This window comes from Electrophorus electricus, chromosome 20 (genome assembly GCF_041902795.1).
Source record: "Electrophorus electricus isolate QZ-2024a chromosome 20, ASM4190279v1, whole genome shotgun sequence".
NCBI lineage: Eukaryota > Metazoa > Chordata > Actinopteri > Gymnotiformes > Gymnotidae > Electrophorus > Electrophorus electricus.
In genome coordinates this window covers 18,537,427-18,550,000 of record NC_137516.1, presented here as the reverse complement: position 1 = coordinate 18,550,000, position 12,574 = coordinate 18,537,427, and the positions used below count along the sequence as shown (strand labels likewise).

The 12,574-nt window shown below is 45.0% G+C and overlaps 1 protein-coding gene across 1 annotated transcript in view; it reads right to left on the bottom strand.

Moving 5' to 3' along the window:
* eif2b3 (eukaryotic translation initiation factor 2B, subunit 3 gamma) overlaps positions 1-12,186 on the bottom strand; it is a 34,575-nt gene extending 22,389 nt beyond the window's left edge. Inside the window, exons 1-5 of the mRNA XM_027030261.3 lie at positions 11,933-12,186; positions 10,012-10,168; positions 6,558-6,715; positions 3,049-3,208; positions 2,586-2,697 (exon numbers count right to left, since the gene is read on the bottom strand). Coding sequence (XP_026886062.3) covers positions 2,586-2,697; positions 3,049-3,208; positions 6,558-6,715; positions 10,012-10,159 — 578 coding nt within the window. The 5' untranslated portion in view covers positions 10,160-10,168; positions 11,933-12,186. The remainder of the gene's footprint in view (positions 1-2,585; positions 2,698-3,048; positions 3,209-6,557; positions 6,716-10,011; positions 10,169-11,932) is intronic.
* Between the last annotated feature and the right edge of the window lie 388 nt (positions 12,187-12,574).

The following is a 12,574-nucleotide window of genomic DNA, read 5'->3' as shown; positions in this document are numbered from 1 at the left end:
CCTGGTTCTGACTTGTTCAGGGTGTTTCCACGCTCAGTACTGGTCGGTAGATGCTTCTTGGAATAGTTCATTAGATAGAATAGTTAATTAGTTAGAATAGGTAATTAGTTTGAATTAGTTCGTTAAGTGGCACATTGTCTGAGGTGTGTAGTCCAGTGTGGTTTCACAGTTCCGTTACGGTGTGAATTGAGGGTAGAGCTTACTCTGATATGTCCAGTTCAAAATTTGAGTTTTCTGTCTTGGATATATTCTCTACTTGGTAATAAAGATCCTGTGCTGCAAAAGTTGGTCTTCTTTGCTCTGACCCAAGTGTTCTGTATTCGTTACTGATTTCCGTGTCCGTTCTGCTTCCTCACTGTGGCGTTCTAGCAAAGTTCTCCTTTGATGTGAGTGCTGCCAAGACATCATCTTTTCCTTTCTCCACAAGACCTCAGGAACTCAACAGAGAACTCTTGGATAACTCCAACTGACCAAGCACACAGCCTCGAGGTAACTCTGGAGAACAAGATTTCGTCATCTTCTGGTGGTACCTTGACTTGGTCATGGGGGTTCCTCCTCTACAAGATCAGGAAAACCCATCCATTTCTCTCCACGGAGGACATTCAGGTGCTCGACCTCTTGACATCCCAAGATTGAACCACTGCAACTTGTCCCTGGATGGCCTTGCCCTCTGTTCTACGACTCATCCACAATACAGCTGCATGACTCGTTTCAAATCGCTCGACTTTCTCCCACCTCCCTGCGCCCCCTCCACTGGCTCCTCACATCAGATTTAAACCACTGACACTCGTCTACCAAGACAAAACTGGACCAGCTCCCAGGTACCTAAAGCACTAATCACCTGTTCTGTTACACGCTCCCTTTGAGCCTCTAATACTAAGCCTGAACCACCATCCTTCCAGACACAAAGACACGCGGGTGGCCAAATGAACTTGCCTACAGCCGAGACACTGTGTTCAGATGAACACTGAAGACTCTTCACTGAGAAAAAGAGAAAAAAATTAAAAAATCACTCTTTACTGTCTTCTTACCAGTTTTAGCCAAGATAATTTTACTTAATAAAATTAGAATACCATTTTGTTCATACCTTATTTACTTTTGGATACAGTTTATCAATTGTTAGATTTTTGCCTACTTCTTAATACTTCATTTTTGTAAAAAATTAATTTTAAATATCAAATTTTAATTTTAAATTAAATTTAAATATCATAGTATTGACAATCTTTTAAATACAGCCTTAATCCTTTCCCTGCGTGGTGTCCACACTTTTATATGCTAGCATGGGCATTTCTTACACTTCTGTAAGTCCACCAAATGACATAAAACGTAAGTGTAAGTGTAAATGCGTCTTCCGCTGGTGTAAAGTACGGATGGAGGGTGAACCTGTGACTGGCTTTGACACACACAGCAAATCCGGAAGGAATTAGTAGGGCAGGACAATTAAACAAACGTTACCATGGGATACGATCATTACTAGCCAATTATCAAGACAATTTAACTATGTTTAGTCCACCAAGCCAGCGCACGGGTGGATAAGGATGACTGGGTATATTCGAGGGATGTGCGATATGACGATGTGTTATTATCATGATACACTGTGGTATCGTCAGTGCCTCCACAAACACTGGCCAATTGCAGGTTTCCTAAAAGGAAAATTACAGGGAGTCGTAAACGGGAAACAATGGGGTCATGAACTAATTAAAACCACACAGACTAAGTAGTGGCAGACTGGGTACTACTCCATTAGAAGACTTACTCAACCAAATCACTAGTAAAATTTAACTTGCATTAAAAAAAACTTTTACTGTCTACTTTCCTGATTTATTCAGGATAGTATTCTTGTATTTAGTAAAAATATTTTATTCGTATTTTATTTACTTTACAATATAGATCAATTGTTATTTTTTTCCTTAAATTAATTAACTTCTGAAATAGTTTATTTTATTTATTAATAATAATAATAATAATAATAATAATAAAGTAAATGATGAATTTTAAATGTCATAACATTCAATCTTTTAAACACAGCAATAATCTTCTTGCTGTATTGTGTCCAATTTATCAGCATGCTTCAGAAAAACAAATAATGCGACAGATACTCGCATATGACTGAGAGAAAAGCAAAACTCATAATTACTGTTAAATAGATATTCCATTGATTTTGAAGCTAATCTCCATCTACTCCATCAGTACCCTACGGTTAGTTACTACGCACAATCATTTTCCAGTGTTTTCCAGTACTGATTCCAGTCTAACGGCATGTTTTTAGAGTCAAAACTAGTGTCTGCGGTAACTGGCCATGTGCACCTGATGCAGGACAAGACCAAATATTTGTTTAACCGCATTCTAAAGGACTAATATCTATCTTAACATAAAAGGACAAACAGTGGTGAAAAAACACTTATTACCAGTTGACATGACTTGATGTTTTCAAACCCACTGCATTCACAACGATAAATATCAGCACTGTGATATTTAGTCTAAATATATAGTGTTACCATCTTCTTAATCGTATTGTATCTGAATCACTCTTCCTTATCTATAATGCCTGGACAGAATGAAACCGAAGCAGAGCAGGAACTTACTTGCGCATTACGTACTTCCTGATGACGAGGCCTTCTTCCAGGTCGGCTTCGTTGGCCATGAACAGGAGCCGCTTTCCCGTGCGGTCCACTCCCACAAAGTCCCGCTGCTCACCTGTCCCAAGCCAAAACATCGATCTGTCGGCACACGCTCACAATACACGGCAGCAGGCAGGCATGTCCTGGGTCCCGTTCGTGAGCGGACAGGCAGTGCTCATTTACAGAGGTGGAAATGGGCTTCACACATGCCAACACATCCAACCCAAAGCGCTGGGTTAACTGTCAGGCTTGGGGTGTGTGTGTGTGTGTGTGTGTGTATATGTGTGAGTGTGTGTGTATATGTGTGAGTGTGTGTGTGTGAGTGTGTGTGTGTACATGTGTGTGTGTGTGTGTGAGAGAGTGAGTGAGTGTGTGAGTAAGTGTGTGTGTGTGTGTGTGTGTGTTTGTGGGGGGGGGGGGTAAATACCTCCTTTCTTCTTGCCCTTCTGCCCGGGGACAGTCTCTGTGAACTCATGTGCTTTGCTCATCAGCATGGCCAGCATGGCGTTGTGCGCGCGGAACAAGTCCACAACCTCGTGGAGCGCAACGTCCGTGATCAGGTCACAGCTCACCACCAGGAGGTCCGTCTGCCACGGGTGGAGAGAAGGTGTGGGTAGGGTGGGGTAGAAGCAGAGCTAGTGATGACAATACCACATAATCCGCTTACTCATTCTCACAAAGCTGAAAGAAAGTGAAACACCACTCACAATAATAATATGCCAAAATATTGATATATTGTGAAAGGTCGTAAAAGATTAACATTAGGAGAACGACATACAAAGAATCTGCAGTATGTACAGATCTGTTGGTCCAATACTGCGCACATCAAACTGGGTGGTCTCTGTTTTGATCTGTCAGTAGGGTGTGGGATTTATTCTGACACTGAGGATATATCTGTCCTATCTACCCCATCTGCCCTCGTCAGTGTGTTGTACGCTATAGAGTAGCAACTACACCAGCCACACCTGCGCCGTGCTCCCGAAAGTCTCTTCGGCGTAAGAACAACCCCCTGCCCCCTCATGTATTTCCCTTGACAACAGTCACAACAGAAGCAGGACTCACAACAGGACAACAAGCAGCAGGAACAACAGGAAGATAACTTCACCTCCATAAACACTGCACACGGGCCAGCCAGCGCGCGCGTGTGCGTGTGTGTGTACACACGTGCGTGAGCAAGTCCAGAAGAACAGGGAGAAGCCAGTGATAAATCTCACACGCTGCTGCCATTGTTTCTGTCTGCTTACCGTCTGGTCTGTTCATCCCAGAGCTGTGATTAAATAAATGTGTGTGTGTGAGAGTGTGTGTGTGAGTGTGTGTGTGAGAGTGTGTGTGTGTGTGTGTGTGTGTGTGTGTATGAGAGAGCTGCGTGTCTCGCTGAGTAATAAGGGTGCACACACACACACACACACTCTCACACACACACTCTCACACTCTCACACACACACACTCACACACACACACACTCACACACACACACACTCACACACACACACACACTCACACACACACACACACTCCCAGTCTATCACGATTAACTCTTCTCATACTGCAGGCCCATGCTGCCATTTCCTTCACGGGGCCCGGTTTGGATGGCTGAGGCCCGCCATTAGCCGTGCCCCCCACCCTGACTGTGAAGGGGGCGTGGGGGTGCTGCCTGGGGTGACCCAGCCGGGTCACGGGGCTCCAAGTGCCGCGGGGCGAGCGTGGAGTCAGCTGTTGGATGACATCGATGCCATTGGTGCGACCTTTCAGCAGCTTGGAGACGTATGTGCAGCTAACAGAGCAGACTGTGTGTGTGTGTGTGTGTGTGTGTGTGTGTGTGTGTGTGTGTGTGTGTGTGTGTGTGAGTGTGAGTGTGTGTGTGGGTGTGGGGGGGGTCAGGCCACCCACTCACTGCTGAGGTTCTGCCTGACTGAATAACCTCAGGCTCTGAGAGAGTGCCAGGTGAGACCACCCAAGAGGGGAGGAGAGGGGAGGAAGAGAGGGGGAGGGGAGTGTCTCACACATGTAGGAGGGCAGGAAGAAAAGAAGACGGCCATATCACACTTGTCTGCCAAAGGCAGGCTTGATTGCGCCTAACTCCTTCAAAACACATTCACACAGTGTTACATCAGCAAAGATACAAGAAGTAAGGAAGTAAGTTATTACTTTACCCAGGTTATTAGGCTCCATAATGTACATACATTTTAAAGGTGTCATTTGGCTATACAACAAAACATAAAATTAAATTACAGACATTCTGCCCAGGTTTAGACTAAATATCTGAAAACGAAGGCCACAAGGTCGCAAACAAAGCTAGTGGAGAGCGGTTTCTGTGGGAGAGATGGGTACGCACATTCTGAAAACCTACTGGCCCATTGCTGACGAGACCTGGCAGAACGCTACATAGCACAAGATTACTGCGTCTCTGCGCAAACACTGACTTAATGCATCAGCACGCAGCCGACCATGGCCTAGCGAGGGAGTGCCTGTCACGCGCCGCCATTCTGTGTGTGCTGTTTGCTGAGGGTGGCAGGCCACCAGCCTGTTTGCGCCGTACAATAAACCGGGATTTGAAGCCCCTGTTGGCAGCTGCTGTCTCTCAGCACACGGCGCTCTGGAGCTCTGGGTTTTTAATCTCTCGTTTCTCTCCAGGATTAGAAACGAACGCATCTGTGTTGGGGCTAGCGTGCTCTGGCAGGCCCTCTTCCGGAACGTTCTCTTTCCAGTGCACTGGGGTTTATTATGGCGGAGTTAATCTCCTGTGATGTGCTTTGACACGTGTTTTTACCATCCCTCACTCTGACGTTCACATTTCCACAGAAGCCTTACACACTGGCAAGTGAGATGGATGTGTGTATACACACACACACACACACACACACACACACGCTGTGAATAATAAGTATTTCTGACCTCAGGTCAGCAAAAGCAGAACAAAAAAGTCACTGCCTGCTGTACAAAAGACAAAAGGCATCGGGTCTTCCAGATGGCAAACGCGTGCTCTAACCGCCAGCCCAACGCGATGATCACAGAGCAAACAGACGTGACGACGCCCTCCAGCGGCCTGATATCTCACAACACCCACCTGGATGTTGCCTGTGTCCATGCCCACATGCCCCACGGCTGCCTGCGAAGTCTCGCGTATGCCAGCCTGGGTGGAGCGGCCGTTTCTGGCTACTGGGCTGTGCACGGTTTTCAGGAGGTAAAATGAGGCAGCATGCAGGGGCGGAGTCAACAGGGTACAGGGGGCGGAGTCAGCATGGTACAGGGGTGGACTCAAAAGCATACAGGGACAGAGTCAGCAGCATACGCAGGTGGAGTCTGCAGCAAGCCTCAACACCCACCACTCATTCAACCTCACTGGCCACATCAGGGCAACATGCTGCCACAAACCTCGCCCACGTGGGAGTCAAGTGAGGTCCACACTCACTCACCCACCTGCACTGAGGTATCATGCACACCCACCCAGATGTGCACACACACAAAAGTGTACTCTTTATTCAAATAGTTACTCCTCCCTTTTTCAAAGCCCAAATCTGAAAACAAAGACTGGGAGCATTAAAAGTTTTATCTCGGCTGTTTTAGTGAGTTGACGTGCAAACTCACCAAGCCTGGTGTGTCACTGGACCACTTAGTACTGAAGCTCTCACTTCCAACAAAGGCAAACACAATTTTTTAATTCTGAAATTGCAACACCTTGACAGGTTCAATCCAAATCAAACATAATGGGACATCAGACTGAACTGAAAATATTTTTAGAGGACGTGAGATCAAAAGGTCAGATCAACTGTCATATAATGACCTCATTACTCCACTTATGTGGATAAAATCCCCTAATTCTGGGAATCAGGGATTATGTTACCATTCTGACTTCTCCAAGCGTGAGCCTGGGGGATGAGAGTGTGGGTGTTACTCAGGGCTCAGTGCTGTGCCTTTGCACAAACTCAAACTCACCTTGATCTTCTGCTGGATGTGGCGCAAGGCATCAGCTGTGCCCATGTCGGCATCTTCCTGAACGCACACCACGTCCATCTTCATCTTCACGTCCAGCTTCAGACGCTGCTCTGTGCTCAAGGCCTTCTGGACATCCTTCGTGGTCACCACTATCACCTCTGAAACGGGACATACATCAGCATTTCACTACTCCAAAGAAGTGCAGTAACAGCCCAAACGTTCAGAAGCAACAATAACGATGTAAATATGGAACAAATAGACATTTTCCAAGAGATAACAGACAGTAATATGTTTATTGACACAAAACAAATGATTACAACTAACTGACTTATTCAACATTTGAGCAAGGTGTGTTCCTGGTATATCAAGGCAAGTTCTTCTAGAAGTAATTTTGAACCGGTAAGATGTTCTAGTCCTCTTCAGCAGTTCATCCCTCAGGAATCAGAAACTTGTGAGAGGTCTGGTGACTATTTTCCATAGAACACCTTGCGGGTTCTTTCCCGTCTAAACAGTTTTAAAGTACGTCTCGGACTGTCTCTCTGTTGAACAATTCTTTCCAGTTATTCTCAGGCCTGTAAGAGTCCTGTAGGTTTTCACCTTTTGTGGGAATAAATTATTAGCAAATGGCCACAGTGAGTGGCGTGAAGGGATGAACCACAGATCTGATTAAATGCCTTGTAAATCACAGGACTACAGTAGTTTAATTAAGACTGTTATTCTATGTTCCCACCGCTCTGGTCCTAAGAAGCAACCTTTGAAAAGTGTCCAACATTCCTTCGTTCTAGCTGGGCAACTGATAAACCTGCTCCTTCATCGAGCGCCACCCTGACATAAAGGCTGAGAGGGTAGGGTTTGGAGGAAACAAAACGTCTGCTATTTTAAGTTTAAAACACCAAATGAACATTTTGAAACATTACATCACAGACTATTAGGCAAACCCTAATCAAAATGTGTCTCACACTTTCAAGAGAGTCTTTGTGAATCATTTGCCAAAAGCCCTCAACTTAGGCCAAATGTTGGGGGGAGGGGCTCTCTGAGAATCCTGCTTAAGTATATAAGTGTTTTCTCACAACACTGTTTACACACTGTAGTTTGATCTAGGACTTGTAAAAGCTAATTGTAGGGTCTTGCTGGCTCACTTGTGGGTCTTTAACGTTGTGTACCGTGCCACACACAGAGGTACACTCTGCACTGCAGGGCATGCCGAAGGCCAGAATCACAAACGCCATACCAATGGCATTAGACAATAACATTTATCATCAATCCCATAAAACTCATTCCCTGAGTATGTATGTCTTACTTAGCTTTTAAAAGCTACTTCCAGAGGGGGAATCTGAAGAAAGCAGTAGAGACTTCTACTACAGTCCTGGATCTTAGTGAGAATGGCAGGATGTTCACAATTAGTTCACTCAAATTAGGGACAAATTCTTAAACTCTCTGCCATGTCACACCGCATTTATCATGACGGTAGAAGCAGGAATAGCTAATGAGTCTCCAGGGTGAGGAGAAGGGAGGGGCTAGAGAAGCAGAAATGGCAGTGGTGGCAATCTAGGGGGCGGGGCTAGAGAAACACTGATGATGACAGTATGGGGGAGGAGCTAGAGAGACAGTGATGATGGCAGTATGGGGGAGGGGCTAGAGAAGCAGAAATGGTATTGATGCAGTCTAGTGGGCAGGACTAGAGAAACTGATGATGACAGTATGGGGGAGGAGCTAGAGAGACAGTGATGATGGCAGTATGGGGAGGGTCTAGAGAAGCAGAAATGGTATTGATGCCGTCTAGTGGGCGGGGCTAGAGAAACTGATGATGACAGTATGGGGAGGGTCTAGAGAGACAGTGATGATGGCAGTATGGGGGAGGGGCTAGAGAAACAGTGATGATGGCAGTATGGGGGAGGGGCTAGAGAAGCAGAAATGGTATTGATGCAGTCTAGTGGGCGGGGCTAGAGAAACAGTGATGATGACAGTATGGGGAGGGGCTAGAGAAACAGTGATGGCAGTCTAGTGGGCGGGGCTACAGAAACAGTGATGATGGCAGTATGGGGAGGGGCTAGAGACAGTGATGATGGCAGTATGGGGGAGGGGCTAGAGAGACAGTGATGATGGAAGTATGGGGGAGGGGCTAGAGAAGCAGAAATGGTATTGATGCAGTCTAGTGGGCAGGGCTAGAGAAACAGTGATGATAGTATGGGGGAGGGGCTAGAGAAGCAGAAATGGTATTGATGCCATCTAGTGGGCGGGGCTAGAGAAACAGTGATGATGACAGTATGGGGGAGGGGCTAGAAAAGTAGAGATGGCAGCGATGATTGCAATCTAAGGGGAGGGGGGCTTGGAAAGCAGATGTCAGTGATGTCCAGTAGCAGAACTCTAGGTGCCATTAAATTGATCAAAGGTACATGAAGCCCAGTGCTCACCTCTGAAGGGCATATAGTCTCTAAACATCCTCTGTCAAACTCAAAACAGGTTTAACCTTACAGACCATTTATTTCATAGAGTGACACTGTTCTTTAAACTTTTCTGCTGTACCTACAGATTCTCACCACACCCCATCCATTAAATTAAAGCCTGGTTATGTCATTTATATAGTGACAATGTGACTTTATGTGCTCCCAGGGTCCAGACGGAACATCAACCCAGAAGAGAAATAATACAGTAATTTATACAAATTAGCCACTGAACACAGTTCCTGGCCTATCCACCTCAATATTTGGGACATTAGCTATGGCCCTGCTGCAGAATGAGCACTGAAGTACAGTCAGTTCACGTGAAGAGGCTCGCTCTCGCTCTCGCGCTCTCTCTCTCTCTCTCTCTCTCTCTCTCTGCTGCTCACGTGAAGAGGCTCGTTCTCTCTCTGCTGATCACGTGAAGAGGCTCTCCCTCTCTCTGCTGCTCACGTGAAGAGGCTCTCCCTCTCTCTGCAGCTCACGTGAAGAGGCTCAGTCACTCTGTCTGCAGCTCACATGAAGAGTCTCTCTCTCTCTCTCATCCACAGCTTTCCATTTTCACTTTGCTTCATGTATGCACCAGAATGCAAAATAAAGTATGCATTACAAGAATGATTTCTGATCAAACTGTAGGTAAGGCCTTAGATATTTCTAGTGACCTGTAGACTTTTATAGCCATTTGTGCTTTATTTGTGGGATACTATAGCCAAATTACTCCAAATGCAGCTCATACAATATCAGTATTATGATTAATCAATCATAATCAATAAACAGAAGACTTTTTGTTGCACTTGCTATGTGACAAGCATGTTAAAGCTATGAAGAAGACCTTGACCTCAAAAGTGCATTCAGAAGCCCCGAGAGAAGCACAGCAACATGTCAACATGATGAACAAATTCTATGGAAAAAGCGACTCACACAGGAGATTGATGATGTGTTTAATGCAACATTCGGCACGATGATGTCACATAATGTAGCATATCCGTAATGGTTCACTGCTGAGTATGTACCTTCGAAGCCTGCCCTCTCCAGCAGGTTGAGTGGATACCAGATCAGCGGCCTGTTCCCCACGGGAAGCAAAGGTTTAGCGGTGTTGTACGTGAGGTCCATCATTCTGGATCCTCCACCAGCCGCCATCACCACCGCCTGCAACTCCATCCTTCACGTCTACCCAGAAGAGAAGCAAACACCAAACTTTCAATGCTGCCGCTGTACTGCAAAACTGCTGAATTCCCGCCATCTAGACAAGAGGTATTCCCATCTCAGTCCTTCAGGTTTTCCACCCTCCCTTTTTCTGGGAGTCAGGTGTGATGACACAGGGGACAATCAGTTACTTTAATCATTTATTCAATTACAAGGGATTACAAAATCCAGGACTGGATCTGGATACCAGCGATCTAGACAGACGCTTGAGAACAGAGCTTGCGAGTCTGTTGAATCAATCAGACCTGCATGTGTCTTCAGAAAGAAGGAAAATTACACAATTTGGCAATATGCATTTTTCTCACCTTTATGGTTAAAGACCTCAAGCTAGACATGTGTTGTACCACACCAGCTATGAGACTGGTGTCTTATTCATGACTTCTCACAACAGAAAACTGAAAAGCCAGCTTTGCCCTTTTGCTGCACATGTGACATGAAAAAGCCTTTGGTACATTCTGCAAAAAAAATACTTTTTGCTAAAAAGCAGATGATGAAATGAATCAGTGTGTTCCTGGGGTGTTTGTTTTTGGCAAACGTGGCCACGTAAAAGAGAACAAAAGGCAGGTTACATTTGCCTATAGCAGGTGTGAAAACTTTACTGGGTCACTCAAATGTCAGTTTCCCCTGATTAATCATTCTCTTGTCTGCAAACAGTGTGACGGGGAAATCCTACACGACCCCCACTGAAGCACACGACCACAAACTGTAGGCCTATTTGGCGATATGTCAAATGAATGATCATCATGAACTTTACACGGGAATAACAACATGGATTATAGGATAAAGGCACATTATGCTGCCATTAGTCGATGTAATGAGCACCAGTGCTAAATTTACATGAACCATTCACATAATAGGTCTTTTTAACCAAAATGACTATCATTCTGTAAAGAAATCCTGGTTTTAGGCTCTACTGTCCAAAACTTACTTGACCCAGCACAGCCAGATGACAACGTGCACAACTTTGCCAAATGTGCCGTGTGGCCATGTGTTTTTGTTGGGGTGGGGGTGAGGGGGCAGCAGTTGGGGGTTGTTGTACTGGGGCAGCCCAACCAAACAACCGATTTCATATGCAGAAAGGATCCTAACTAGGCTAATTCCGTTTACCTTTTTCCCAAGCCTATTTTGCCAATCAGCTTTGTTGGTCTCTTATAGATTTTCACCTTTGCCATAAACAGTACGCTGCTAATTTTGTGCATAACTTTGCCTCACACGTGTCATAGTTAAACATCACCACGCCACTAGATGTGCTGGGTGAGGCGCGGGTTACAGGGCAGCCCACACTCCTGTGTTTAGGGATCAGACACTCTGCCTGGTGCAGGCCCAAGAAGGGGAATCTGTCCTGAATGGCCATCGGCATCAGGTCATAACATTTGGAAAGACTTTAATAATAAAGCAAATGGACAGACGGCAGATAGGTCAGTGAATCTAGGATCAACTGAAATACATTCTTGCCCGCTTTGCACACGTTCGCGCATTAAAAACGCCCCAAATGATCGTAGTGCTTGACAAACCCTCGTCTTTGGTCTGCTGTGGCTCAGTAAGTCCGAAGCTGGTCAGTAATGACGCGACAGATGCTGCAGCAGGGCAAGCTCAGCTTAGCCAGCAAAGCATTCCTGTTAACCGTTAATTACTTACATCTTATGTAAAGCGTTCAATAAATGCAGCGCAACTAGAGGCTGTAAAAGCAGAATGTAAGTTAGAGAGTTATGAAGGCAGAAAACGTACCTCTTTGGAGTGTCAGTTCAGCTAGCTAGCTAGCAGCGTTTGGTGGCGGGCTCTGAGCTAACGTTGAGACCTAAACAACAGCGATAACCGACTACAGGGTGTCCGGGTAAAGGATTTAGAGAAAGCTCTACGAATGTCTGAGACTGTACACGAACTTTAAAAGGTGTGTTTCAATATGACAGCATCTCGCTAGCTAGCTAGCTAGCTAACGTGATAACATTCGCGCGTTACTTCCAAACGCCGTGTAGGGAAACGTGAACCAATAACTTTAGTTCCTAGGTGGGTAAAAATAAACGTTCCTACGTTTCATGACTCATTTTGGTGCAGTGTTGGACAGCTATAATAAGACGTACAACAGTAGTAGTAGTAGTAATAATAATAATAACAACAATAAATAAATATATAAATAAATGGTAGTAGTATTAGTAAAATAGATGAGTTTACGTCTTTATTAATGCAAATTAACTGAGTCATAATAAGTCTGGATGACTGTCCATAAAACCCATAAATTAGTAACCAAACAATGGCTACATTTGACATACGTTTGTGATGTTTGCGATATAATTTATGTGTTATATGTATTGATCTTTGTTCAAATGTAGCATTTAATGCCAGAAAAGACAACACTTTGCTATCAGTGTT